Here is a 14,717-nt window from a genome sequence, read left to right on the forward strand (position 1 = left end):
TTTACGTTATAGTCAACCGTTCATGTATTAACAGACTCTTTCACATGAAAGAAAGTGAAGTATTCCTGCATCATTAATTTGTCTCATTTGTATCTGACAGGTTCTTTGAAGGCTTGTGACAAACCTGCATGATCTGAAGAGCCTGCATTAATGATACTTTTTTTTTTAAAACAGAGAAGGAATTTAAAACGTAATCTTTTAAAACATTAATAAGGTAAGGTAATTAGCAAGGCTTCTTTTACAGGACAGTTTTTTTTTTTCCATCACCATGTAGTTCTTTCTGATTTCAACAGGACCATCATCAAGGCATCTTTACTGCATATTCCTGTTTATTTGTGCAATTGTCCCTTATATTTTAGTCATTCTGTGTATGTTTTATGCAATAATTGTATGACTTATAGAATCTGTTGAATGATAGTTGGTCATAAAATTGTAGAATTAAAGTGTGTATTTTTGTTGCTTTTGTAGAATGGTTTAGCACAACACCAAACACAATGGAACTACAACACCAAACACAATGGAACTACAACACCAAACACAATGGAACTACAACACCAAACACAATGGAACTACAACACCAAACACAATGGAACTACAACACCAAACACAATGGAACTACAACACCAAACACAATGGAACTATAACACCAAACACAATGGAACTACAACACCAAACACAATGGAACTACAACACCAAACACAATGGAACTACAACACCAAACACAATGGAACTACAACACCAAACACAATGGAACTTGCCTGCTGTTTCAGCTGTTGTACTAGTCGGTCCTTCTCACGTTTAAGAGCTATCACTTCATCTTGTGTCTTTTTCTTTTTAGAGGCAGACAATTCTAATAAGGCGATGTTTGCATCCTTCTCACTGATGGCTGCGAGCAGTGCTTCTTGCCTGCAACAAAAATTAGTCTGGTTAAAGAATCGTCACCATTATCTGACATTGGCTATGAGGAGCCAGTATTGTCTGTTTATAAATTTCACCGTTCACACAGGAAGTTCCTATTAATATTCGGGTTTCTACAAATATGTTCATTTTTGGAGGGAGGGGAAAATAATCTGTTTGTTAATTTCATAATTCTCGTCCCCAAATGCACAGCAATACTTCATCAGCTTTGCTCCAACAAGGTACTTCAGCTACAAACTCAAAAGACCACTCCCTATAAACCAGAGTGGCATATTATATCCATAGCAATTACACTAGCTCAGTCAATGCCAACTTAAATGTAGTGTTGTGCTGTAGGCCCATGCCCACTAAAGTCTTGCAAACATGGGCACTAATCTGCAACTAATTTTGTCACTGGCGGATCAAAGGAGGCTGCTGTAGGAAATTGTAAAAATATTACGCTGGTGTAGTAGGAGACGCCCCTGTGAGAGTCTGAAGCACTTTGTTGAGGCAGCAAGGAGGGAGTATGTCTCTGCATTTATCTATGCTGCACATGAACGGGAAAGGTTTGAAATGGACACTTGAGGCCAAATTTTTGTGGAGTCGTAGGGATTCAAGGGCAATTTAAAAACGTCGGGCAGGACCCAGTTCCAGGATTCCCATCCCCACTCCCGGCATCCCAATTTTTGGTGTTGTGGATTAAGATTATGCATGGTGAGCCCATACCCTGCACTCCCAAACCTGGCCGGGTCCATTGCAGGGGTAGGCATCTCCTGGGCCCCTGCAATTTCCATGCAGTTGGCCAGTTTCCCCATGAGGACTCCTGCCCTCAGAGGAGTCATAAGTCATTGTCTGGATTTTGAAACCTTTTGAAAGGCAAGGTCAAATGCCCCATGCCCCCTCCATGCCAACTCATGCCCCCACCCAACCCCATGGCCCTTCAAACCCTCCATGCCAACCCATGCACCCCACCCATGCCCCCTCCCTCCATGCCAACTCCATGCCCATTCACTCACAGAACCAATGAACCCTATAGTAACAATAGGATGGAAAGTGTTTTAAAAAACCACCCGTTCATAATTTTCTTTAAAAAACTGCTGTTGCTACAGCTTTATAAAGGTATCAATCGACCAGACCTTTAAGATTTCAATTACAGAAGTTGCAAGCACTTCTTTTTCCTGTGCAAAAGAGATCATAGAAAAAAAAATATGATAAAGCTTTCAATCCAGCAAAGGTTTCCTTTCTCTGCATCTGTGTCAACAAAATTAATCCTTTTCTGGGAGTCTGGGGCTCTCAGCGAATCGTCATTATGCATGAGCAGGCATGGAGGGTGGCATGGGAGTAGGTGGGGGGGGGGGGGGGTGGTGTTGGTAAGGGGTTGTGATGGGTGTGAGGGCTTGATGGCCTAAAATAGAAGGAAACAACTGCGGCAATGTCCCAGAGAGCCGAGGCGGACCTGTTAACCAGCCCACCTCAGCACCTGGCTGCCCCCGATCTGCTTCCGGGGGCAGCGGGCCTGACTCTATTCTAGCCCCGTCTCCCTGATGTGAAAATTGGGTCTGAGAGGGCACTTCCTACTGAGGCGAGTCTACTGAGTTGGGAAATTTCCCGACTCGAGCTGCCCTCCTCAGTAATGAAAAATCTAGCCCTTGGGGCAGAATTTCCCCATCCTGCCAATGGTGGGTTTCGTGGCGGGTACCAGCGGCAGGCAAAAAGTCAGAAACCTGCCGGTGTAATAACAGTCTGCAATTCTTCCGATGGCGGGTTAATGGTGGGTCGGTTATCCCGCCGACTAGTGGCGTAAACTCCATTTGCATTCATTAACATATCACGAATGCTCACCAAAACAGCTGCCCACCAGAATCTTGCCGCGCCTTCCAGTCTCACATCATGCCTTTGGGAAATTACGTCAGCCTCAAACCAATTTGAAAAGGAGTGGGCGTGCACAAGTCGGACTTCAGCTCGCTTATAACTTCGAAGTAAGTGCAACATACATAGCCAACTAGCCATAGCACTGAGATGAATGCCACACCACTGGGGCTGCAGGGTTGGTTTGCTCCTGCTCTTTGCCTACATTGTACCGAAGAACATCGCTGTGTTGTGGTACTCATGCAGGCCTCCGCTTTCAGACAGTGACCAGTACTGCAGCCGGGGTTGGGGACTGCAGGGTTCTTCTACTCCCGGTGGTTGAGACCGTTGTCCGCTGTGCAGTGGTAGTCAGGCAGAACTTCACTTTCAGAAGCTAACACTTCAATGGGCTGTGTGGCGAGAGTGGGGATGACGAACACAAGGTGAGCAATGGGGAAGGGAAGCTGTGGAATGGCAGTGAAGGGGAAGGGCAAACAGAAGTGGGCCTTTCTGGGGTCGCCCTCTAACTTGTTACCGCAAGAGTGAACAGGAGTCTGCTTGGAAAGAAAGGAGGAAGACCTCCTTGTGATGAAAGCCAATGGCTTCATTAGCACTGTTAAAGGGCTACTCAGAGCTCAGTGGCTTCACATCACAGTCATTGCATCTCAAGAGTAACACACAGGAATTTAGAACTTGGGATGCAGGAAATAGTGAAGGAGGCACAGCTGTATCATATATGGCATCCTATCAATGAAGGCCTGTCACATGTTCACCAGATTTGACATTCCTAAAGGGTCAAAGGACATCCAATCAATGACCAGATACTGGAGCACAGAGCTAAATTGGGTCACTCATCTCAATTAAACCTCATCATCCCACGCAGGGCTCAAGATGTTACATATCTGTGACGCCATCTTGGGCACCTCGATGTGTGTGCTAGTGTCTCAGGGACAAGGCAGCATCAGCCACCATGCAAGTAGGGCAGGAAAAACTATGGACCCTTACAGTTGGCATATGTTTCATCTTCTGAGCTTCACTTTCTTGCCCCTTGAATCATTAATGTCTTCAATGTTTCCTTTCTGAGAGAAGGCAAAAGCACAAATGGATCCAGGGCTCAATGCTGCCTTTGTCAGGGTCCTAATGCAATGGGGGAGGTGAAGGAGGGAGAGGTGACACCATGTGCAGCTCCAGCAGGACGCCATGGGGGATATGGTCAAGCGGAGCCAGAGCATGGACAGGAGGGTCAAGGGGTGAGACCCAGACAATGGAGACAAATCGACAGACCTAAAGTTTATCATAGAAGAACTTCCTATTTACAAATGAGTAAGTGGCAATGCTGTGCATGTCTGCGCCTTTCCCAAGCTCTGGTACATCACATACGTCACAAACTTCGTGGAGTTGGAGGGTATTCCCTGCCAGTGGCTTTGAAGGTGACTGCAGCGCTCAATTTCTTTGCCTCTGGGTCTTTCCAAGGATCAGCAGGCGACCTGTACAGTACCTCTCAGTCCGCAACACCTTGATGCATGAAGGCGGTCACAGATGCCCTTTACAGGATGGTCCATGTCAGGTTTGCTCTGGATGAAGATAGCCAGGCTGCGAGATTGACTGGCTTTGCCACCTTCTCAGGCCTCCCAAAAGTGCAGGGTGCAATAGACTGCACCCATGTAGCTATATGGGTTCCACGCCAGCAGGCTCTAAATGTTTATAAACTGCAAGGGCTATCATTCCATCAATGTACAACTGGTGTGTGATCACCGGAAGCACATACTGCACCTCTGTGCACGGTACCCTGGGAGTTGCCATGACTCCTACATCCTGAGTCACTCCCAGGTGCCTGAGATTTTCGAGGGGCTATTACATCTGCAGGGATGACTGCTTGGGGATAAGGGGTACCCACTGAAACGCTGGCTGATGACACCAGTGCATCGCCCACTGTGTCCTTGTGAGGAGAGGTATGACGCTGCTCACATGTCCACATGCTCCCTTATAGAGCAGACCAAAGGGCTTCTGAAGATGCACTTCAGATGTTTGGACCGCTCAGGTGGCTCACTCCAATACACTTCCGACAGGGTTCCCCGCATCATCGCAGTGTGTTGCTCCCATCACAATCTGGCTATGCGAAGAGGTGACCCCCCTGCCAGAGGATGACCTGGAGGAGGATGAAAACTCATCAGAGAATGAAGATCAGGAGATCCAGGAACCTCAGGAGGCTCCGAAGGTCAGTATGAGCACGATCACGCCATGAAGGAAGGGAGACTTTCCCGTGATAATTTAATTGCTGACAGGTTCCAGCAGGAGTAAAGTTAAGTGAGGGAACATGACCACATCTCTCCTAGCCCTCAATGCCATTTACTTTCAACTCAGGGGATGTCCAACCACTTGCGAGAACGAGTCCCGCATTCACACTTGCGCGTTCTGGCCTCATGAATCGCCAGGCCATGATCTCTGCTTTGGTCTGCGATGCCCTGCAAGTGAGCTCACTCTGGGAACTGAGAGTCCACTTAGGAGCAAGAGCGATGCAAGAGAAGACTTGAAACCTTCGCTGCCATCTAATGATGCAAACACTGCTACGACTGATGTGGACATGCCTGGGGATCTCCTCCTCCCGTGCATGTCTTTTCTTCTGCCAATGCCACTGAGGAGACACAAATGCTGCTAGAATATCAATGCTGATGAGCTGCCCTCACTCAATGGTGTTCCTTGAGAAGAAGGATTAGAAATGCTTACATCACACACTTCCAACAAAGATTTAAACACATCTCCCTAATTCACACAAGGGGTGCGGAGACCAGTTAACCGAGATTGCCACCACAGGAATGCTAATCACTAGGTGGGACACTATCATGGAATGGGAGGATGGCTAAACCTCGACATAAGAGAATTCCAATGTACAAATTCACAATGCCTTCAGTTGATCAAAACATTTACATAACAATCAGATGTATTCACAGAAGTGCAATTTCTTTACATGTCTAGCACACCAGTGACCCAAAAGTGACATCATATTTTCTTAACTTTCCTAATCCTACCGCTACACCTGGGTGCAGTCCTGACAGCAGCAGCAAAATTGGAGGGAGCCTGCTGACTGCAATGTCCTGATGTCTGTGATGACCTTGGTGGACGTCTGCTGGTGGCCTGAGGCCCTGAGGCCTGGAGGGCACCAGCCTGATAAGGATCACTTTCTCAGGGGCAGAAGCGTCCTCAGCAGCCTGAGCAGCTGGTGTGGATGGGGTCACAGGCAGAGGGGACTGTGAGCGGCTGCACACCTTTGCAATGTCCTGAATGGAGGTCCCCCGGGGTGTCCAGATGATGTTCAATCTCCGTGTGTGCCCGAGAGCCCCGCTCTAACTCATGCAGGAGATGGTGCACTTAGAGGGAGGTCAAGGTGCCTTGTCCTCATGTTGCCTATACCTTGATGGTGGTGCGAACCAGGGCGTGTGGCCATGGAGTGCAAGGCCAAGCACAAATCCGGCAGGACCCACTGGACCAAGGTCTCCATGGTGGTCGCCAGCCTTCCCATGGTGACCTTGAGGTGCTCGCATGTCAGAGTCACAACATCAGACAGAATGTGGATGGACTCCTCCATCATTCACTCTAGTCTGCTGACTGACTGTTGAATATCTGCCTGATGTTCTGTCTGCCGTTGCATCTCCAGCATTGGGTTGGCGGTCACTTCCAGAGGCTCATCATCTGACTTGGACTGAGCGGGTGGCTGGTCTCCAGCAGCCCTCCAAATACCCAATTGGGCTGTCCCTGACTCCGACTGCTGCGGGGACATGTCAGTGAGGTGTTCTCGAGAAAGTGAGCGCGAGCCTAATCTACATCTGTGCCCCACCGACATGTGTCTCTCTGAGTTGGTGGAGGGTGCGTGTGAGTGCTGCAGCGTTTCTTCCAGAGTTTCCTCTTTGGACATGGTCTGAGGCCTCGGATTGGTGCTCAACTGCCTTGGGGACCTCCATCTGCTGGTGCCTAGAAAATAGAATTTCAGTTAATGAGCATGAGCTATATAAGACTGCCTGTGAGTCAGTGTGATTGTCAGGATTTGATGAAGTGATGGAGCTGTGATCCATACTAGGTTGGTGGGAGTGGCCGATCTCTCCTACCCCACAGGAGCGATCCTTGTCCTCCCCAGCCAGCTCGGCTGCAGCCTCCTCAAACTCATTGGCGACAATGATGTCAGCTGTCCCTCCCTCCAGTCTGTGATCTCTCGTGTCTTGTGCAGCAGCTTGGCCTGTGTGAAGGTGAAAGAAAGGCATGTGATGAGACAGGGTGGAGCAGAGTTTGGGGTAAGATGCATGTCCCGTGTATGGTGAGCCCTCCCCAGAAGGGCCAGAGGATGGAGTGTGAGCAACATGATAGATGGGATGGTGGTGATGTGAAAGTCTTGATGAAAGAATGAGCGTTGATATGTCTCCCCGCTAATGGTTGTGTGAGATCCCTGAAGAGAGTAGCCATTTGAGTGCATGATGCCATGATGAGAGTTTGATATTGGAGGGAGTTGAAGGACGATTAACCCTGGTGAAGTGGATGAGATCATTCAGTCCGTTCCTGCATTGGATGGCGTTTTGGGTGCGGTTGCCAACTGCACTGACCTGCTCTGCGACAGCCTCCCAGGCCGGAGACGTGAGGCTTGCTGCACTTCCTGTGGCCATCTCTGGGTTACAGGACATGACTGTGTGCCCGCACTCCTCTCGTCAAGGCCTCGAGGGCCTGGTGGGTGAAGCGGGTGCTGACTTCTTCTTGTGGCTGGAAGACGTCTCTGCCTGTGTTCTGAAGACAGGTGGGCTGGAGAGTGAGATGTGTGTTGGAATGGCGCTTGGATCTTTGACCTCGCCAGCTGACGGCGGGCAGGTGAATCAGCTCCCGACCTGCCAGGTGATTTGGCACGATACTTGCCTGTGCATAGTTAATGAGCTTCCAGGTGTGGAATCCGAAGTGAGTTCCCACCATTCCGGTCAGCGGGGGTAGGCGCTGCCAAAACTGTCCGCCACCACACTTAATCCTTTAAATGAAAATTTCTGCCCTTGGTGTCTGACGCCAATTCCCCAACACTACTATTCCATACCCCTCACTTTGAGTAATATAATCTGTTTTTAAAAGGCATGAGATACATTTGCTTTAAATTTTCTGTTAAATTAGATACATTTTTCTGGCCATTTCATTCAATGTTCTCCTAGGTGCCAGAGTAATTATTCAGCGATAGTTCAAGGCGGCACTCACCACTACCTTCTCAAGGGCAGTTAGCGATGGGTAACAAATGCTAAGACTCTAACATCCATTGAAAACATTTTTAAAAAGCCGCGTATTACAAAGCTTTGATAAAGAAGTGTTTTCCAAAAAAAAACCCCAATATTTTTCTTAGTGTTTCTACATTTGTATATTTTTGCTCTCTGCACAAAGGAGTAGTCAGCTGTTTCAACTTCAAATCAAGCAGAGTAATCTCAATTGAATTAGAATGATTGAATTTTATTGAATAATTTACCCTGTACAGGCTGTATTACTCTAGAGAATAGACTTTTGGCTTGAAAGGTTATGCACTCAAAGCAGCTGGGAATCCTTTCAGTGGTCAGCAGATAATGAACTGGATTGTGGTACTGCACTGATGGCAGTGTTCTTAGCTGGGGAATTCCCAGCATGGAACAGGAGTGATGTCATTAACCTGCCCAGGGAGCCAATCACATTAAAACATTTTCACAGACACACAATCAGGAAATAAAAGCAGTAAAATAAAATCTTTCATCTTTTTTTACCCACAGCAAATTAAAGACTGGGACATACAAATGGGATGCTGCTAAAATATTCTGAATAAAATGTTTATAAAAATATTAGAACAACTTGGTTTTAAATAATTCTGCTAATTGATCTACTAACAGCACTCCATGAGCATAAAATTAAGTTTTCAGGACCAGTGATATTGTTCATCAAATTTTGTTAATCACATTGTTGTTAAAAAAGCCCATTGCACCTGACTGAACAAGGTGTATTCTTTTTATGGGGTTTCTGACAGTGATGTGTAAGTGGGAAAGTTGAAGTTCTCACTAATTTCAATGATTGCTGGGTCCCACAGAGCAACCGATGTCGGAACCAAGTCACAAACTGCAACTTCCAGGTGACCACGCTAACCTGTGCACGCTCAGCAACCGGAAGTTATGGTTATTTTCAGAAGGGTACTGTCAGTGAATGCTGACAGTTTGTCATCAACCCCTTGCTCCCATGCAAAATCTAGACCAATATGACTTTGGGGAGGCTTCATCTTCTGTTCAAAAACAAAATCTAGACTAAGGAATCGGGGCTGAACTATATGAGGTGCCAAATTCCATCCTCCCCATCCCCCAACCCCTGGCTAAAATGTCATTGGCTTGTTAATAGGCTGAAGGTGAGATTTCCATCCCTCAGTAACAGGAAGTCCCACCTCAGAGAGCTGCCAGCCCATCAGAGTCTAGCAGCTCCCTGGTACTTTGGGACAGAGATACACGGTGTTAGATCAGGATTTGGGTAAGAGTTTGGGGGTCTTGCTGGGTGCCTCAATTGGCCCACTGGCAGGCAAGCCACCTGATGCCACCCTGATCACTTGTATAACTGCAGTACGGTCAGGGGCAAGAGGGTAGGTGACAGGCAGGCAACCCACTGGATGTAACAAGCTCCCCTGTCTTCAGACCTGCTGGAAGTGGAGTATAAAATTCAGCCCTTGGTCTACTTAATGCACAGCTCATTAAGACATTAAAGCTTTGTTGGAGCCTACATTGACTTTTTATTAACTGTTAAAGTCAAATCTAACTGATGCCATTTTAAACCGTTTCTAGTCTAAACAAAGCACGTGGTTTCCACACATTTTCTACTATTACTGGGAGCTTAAATAAAAGAATGAAGTTAAATCCATATTGAATGTTTTGTTTACCATATAGCGGTTTCAAGAGTCAGTTCAAAATGGATCCATGCGGTTTCAAAAGGGATATGCACCCTAGTTCATCTAGTCCACTGAACATTGAAAACATCCAAGGATAGGCACTAATTTTTTTTTTTAATTACAGTATATAAGGCTTGGGTTTCTTGTCTGCATTCTACAAACACTCTAAAAAGACATGAGAAGCATCCATTTGCTGTTGGCCATCCAAGTAAACTTTGGCTGATAGAACAAGGGAAACAACAGCTACACAACACTTCTGGTGCATGCCACCCTCATTTGAAGTGGCTCTTCAATTAAAAATATCAGCCATCCAAAATTTCTTCTTTAAAAATAAAGGTCAGTTTTCACATTTTAATCCATACAGTAACTTTGAAAATAAACAACATTACTCTTCTGGAATTCAGCACTCACGATTTTGGGTACAATTATCTGAAGAAAACATCTGGACTTGGCTAGTATATTCAATTAACTATGTCTAGCACAGAATCCTGGCTCTGATTCTATGCCTAATCGCAACATTAATCATTTGATTCAACTGCCTCAACTTAATATTGCTCTGTCTCCAAATCCTTTCATTCTTAGTTTACTCAAAAAGAATGAACCAGAATAAACAAGCAACTTGAGAGTAGTGGAATATAAATCCACAAAATAATGTCTAGGGTTACAGAATATGTACTTAGCTTAAGAAGGCTATAAAACAGAAAAGGTATACTCATGCAAAACACAATTCTTGGGGCAGCTGGTAAATGATAGGGAAATAATGGGGAAACCCAATACCACAAAAAAACAGATAAGACGACACACGACCAAAGGGCAAAACTCCAGAAAACTGGGCTGCTGAATACTGATAAAAAGGAGTACAGTGTATTATTTTATCAAACTCTAGCCTAAACAGCTGTCAAAGGAATAGTTCTTAAACAAATATGGGCAAAAATGGAAGATGGTGTGTAGTGCACCATCAACTTATAACAAATGTCAGAATTGTCAAGTTAATAGCTGTCAAAAATAATGAAAAAGAAAGGTAGAGAGAACTAATTGGTAAATAGTAAGAAAGTTATTGAAAAACTTTTAACAATTGTACAAGTCAAATTTAATGCAATTCCAAAATGCTGCAACGCCATCAATGTTATTTAAAAAAAAATTATCACCCATTTTTCTTTTCTCTGAAAACAGTGTCTCCTTATAGTTCCACTAACAACAGTTACCCACTGGTACTTCATCTATGTAGCCATTGTTCATGTATGAGCTTTCACAGCCATTTTCACAGGATGCTATTCAGCCAGTTGTGGGAGGGTGGGGGATGGGGGGGGGGGGGGGCTGTGGTGGCATTATGAATTCTATTCATATCCAATGTATTCTTAGTGCACTCCAAACAGAGGTTGCTGATAACATATAGCGAGACCCATGGTCGATTTTCCCCTTCCTAACCCAAAAGGCACTGGAGTTAATTGCTGCGTCCCTAATGAAGCCATGACCGAGAGTTGCTAATTTAACATGGACCAGAGATTGATCCTGGGGCCTTTCTGGGTTCTACAGCTCAGCTATTCACTCTAAAGTTTACTAAGCCACCAGGGTGGCCACCAACAATATTTAGTCTAGAACCAGTAGTTCACGTTTAGTGAAGCTCTTTGCCCTCAAAGAAATCCTGCAGTAAAATTATTTTTAATAGATTTACTGGGGATAAGCAAACAAAATAGGCTAAATATTACACAATGAGACCCAATCTAGTTCACAGAGTGGTCAAGTTATATCCTACATTAAGGCTTTGATGTACTCAAAAGGAACAGCCACATTTAAATACTCAGACTCTGTACACATTCTTAGGTTTAAGAGTGGGTTGAAAAGAATGACAACTCCTAATAAGAGCAATCTGTGTGTAAGAGAAAAACAATCATGGCACACTACACAGGACACTGTTGTATCCTGAAAAAAATAGTTTTTCAACGACATCACAAACTGGCTTGTGTAAAAAAAAATGGTATACTGTTTATCAAACTCATATGTAGGACAAGTGAAAGGGAAACAACAGACAATTAATCAGCGCACAATAGTAAAAAAACAAAAAAAAAAATGAAGCACAAAATAAATAGCCTGAAGGCATGCATTTCAATCCACTGAATTCCATCAATTATGATATTTTTCAAGTAATTTGAAATGTTCATTTATTTTACTATATTGGGTCTGTCTACATGTATCAAACAGAACTCTTGCCAAATATTACAATATAGCAATAATTACCAGGCCTTGCACCAAATTTTTAATAGCATTTTGGAGGTAAATTCTTGGAAGCTAACTGATGTTATTGTTGAATCTAGCTCTAAATATGAGCTCACTCAGCTTTCTACCAAATAACAGCTTCCCCTTCCAAAAGATCAGACTGAAAATCAGTTAAGCTCCTGTTTGGAATGGAACATCGAAAAACATGGATAGTAATGTGCTGAGTGAGCTGGAAAAAACATAGATGGCACAGGTTACAAAGGACCAGAAGGAACACAGCCGTATGATATCCAGTGACAGCCAAGATCTGTTGTACACTGTCAACATAGAAGCAAAGTAAAGCAAGGTCATACTTTAATCATTCAGAAATATTTTACATTGAAATTAAACTGCAATTATGCTACCTTACCAGCTGTAATAATTTTGCTAGACTAGTGATTTATTTGAAACAAAAACACATATCTTTAGTCATTACAGGTTAACTATGTTTAGCTCTTACCCCTACTGCACTTATTTACTAATTATTTGGACAGACCCACTAATTTCAGGATAATTTCAAGGATTTGTGAACAGGTTTCCACAAAATGACAATCACGGAAACACAGAGAATTGTTGGGCTGGGAAATGATGCAATATCAGCATGAAATCTAATTTACTGTGCAAATTCCACCATTACAATTGCCATCATAATCAGAACAGAAAATAATCAGGAAACTGGATATGTGTGAGGTTCAGTTACCTGAAAAAGCACAAGAATACAGAATTGCATTGCACAATATTAAGATTACCCACAAGTTAAAATGGTCGCAGCTTTCAAGTACTTGCTTTGATTATTATTGTCCATTCCTAAAACAGTGGTTTAACAGTCAACAGTTCTGCTCAACAGCTCAAACTAATTTATTTAGGTGTATGGCCAAGACACTATTTCAATCATAACTGGAAATGTTTTGCACCCCTTCTTTGCATCGATGATACCTAACACTTTTTTCTACACTCAGGCACTCAGCCAAGTCTTGGAAATATTCTGACAATGCATTAAATTACTCAATACCTGAAAGTAATATTGCTTTTGATTAAGCAACTTAGTATGCAAATGATTCTTCTACAATTGTGCAAAATGTTCAGGGTCATACAAACTCTGCATTCTGACCGCTGCCTTTTCTCTACTCCTCACCAATATCCACTGGCTCTCTATTCCCTAACAAATCAAATTCAAAAGCCTGCCTACTTTTCCAAATCCTTCTACGGCTTTGTTTGTTTGATTCTAGCCCCTCCTCCGATTCTATGTCTGAGGCCATGCCTACAGTACTCTCAATCTTTCAATATGTGCTTCTCTTTCTTTCAGCCTTAATTATTCAGTGGCAAAGTGCTCAACAGTCTTACTGTCTAAAACACTCCCTAAATCTTGGTCTTTCTAATTCTCTATCTACCTTTAAACATCTCCTAGAAGCACACCTTTTAGTCAACTTTCTAGTTCTTCTACTACTTGGTGATGCTACCAGCTGTCCTCAGAATATATTTGGACTCAGACACTCAGACCACATTGTAAATAAGAATATCTAGACTAATTTGAAATAGGCTCGTCTGCTCAAATTTAGCAAGTGCGATGGGCAAACTTTCAAGAATTCATAGGATGAACATGTATACTTCATCAAATTACCCATGAGAAACAGAGTAACACACTATAAACTAACAATTTGAAATACTGCACAGGGAGGTGTGTACTTTTCCATTGTAGGATAATCGGTGACAATATCATCAAATTGTTATTCAAAGTTGTGGAGACACTGTGTAACTGCCTACAGTGCTGTATTGAAGGATCGCATAATATTTTTCCATTACTTCAGCACCAAAAAGCTGCAGGACATACCAGAGACACTTGATAGTCAACATCCAAAGTAATGGCGATAAATTAAGTGATACAGCCAGCCAACTGAAGCTTAAAAAAAGAAAAGTTAATTCACCACATTGGACATTTCACTCATGCTTAACATGGTTTTGCAACAATATTCTGTAAATCATCAACTATCTCATGTTCTGTCCTCTTATCTTGTGTCCAATTTTCTTCTTTTGTCAGCAGTGCAGCTTCCCCTCAACATTTCATGAATTTTCATTTCACTTTAATTCTTCTCACTGGCATTCAAATTCTTTCACTTCCTATTCATCAAGGTAGTGTGATAGAAACAAAAGGGGAATAGAGAAGGAAACCAGAGCACTACGAAAGAATACAAATGGGGGCAGAGGTGGAAGAGAACAAGAAAAGTGAGGAGAAAAACCAAGAAAATATAAATGGGGGTAAGGAATATTGATGAAAGCAGCTGATAAAAGAGTGAGAGTTCAGAAGAAAATAACAGGGTCAGCGCAAAATCAAAGGAGTGCCATGAAACCCAAAGAAAGCACACAGGGAATGATGCAAACCACCAAGTCAAAGCACATCAAACAACATATATGATGATGAAAATAGGGACTTAGTACAATATGAAAATGAATAGCCATTGCTGAAATTCTCAGTATAAGGGCTTTCATAGCAAGCACAAGACTCTATTTGTATGTACGAACAAGTAGTAGTCATAAGTCTGGCAAATTAATCAGTCAACTTAATAAGAATAGCTCACTTTAAGCATCTGAAGCTCAGATCAACTGAACAAAGCTTCACAGATTAAAAATAAATAAATATGGAATGTTATGCACTGTGGACACATGCCAGCTATGGATCTAGTTTTGAAAACCCAAACAGGGGCAATTTTAAACCTGCTTGCCCAGAGGGAAAAAAGCCAAGTAGGCAGTTAAAATTGACTGACTTAACCACTGATGTCCCTCCTGGATCCTGCACTCTTCTATTCTAACC

At 43.5% G+C, this 14,717-nt stretch overlaps 1 protein-coding gene across 3 annotated transcripts in view; it reads right to left on the minus strand.

The window, feature by feature from the left end:
* Window positions 1-14,717, minus strand: part of LOC144681687 (ERC protein 2) — an 864,810-nt gene that overhangs the window by 207,707 nt on the left and 642,386 nt on the right. For all 3 annotated transcript variants that reach the window (XM_078543515.1, XM_078543513.1, XM_078543512.1), the window contains one exon: window positions 759-906. In XM_078543515.1, coding sequence (XP_078399641.1) covers window positions 759-906 — 148 coding nt within the window. The remainder of the gene's footprint in view (window positions 1-758; window positions 907-14,717) is intronic.

The sequence above is a fragment of the Cetorhinus maximus genome, chromosome 6, assembly GCF_964194155.1.
Source record: "Cetorhinus maximus chromosome 6, sCetMax3.hap1.1, whole genome shotgun sequence".
Classification (NCBI taxonomy): Eukaryota; Metazoa; Chordata; class Chondrichthyes; order Lamniformes; family Cetorhinidae; genus Cetorhinus; species Cetorhinus maximus.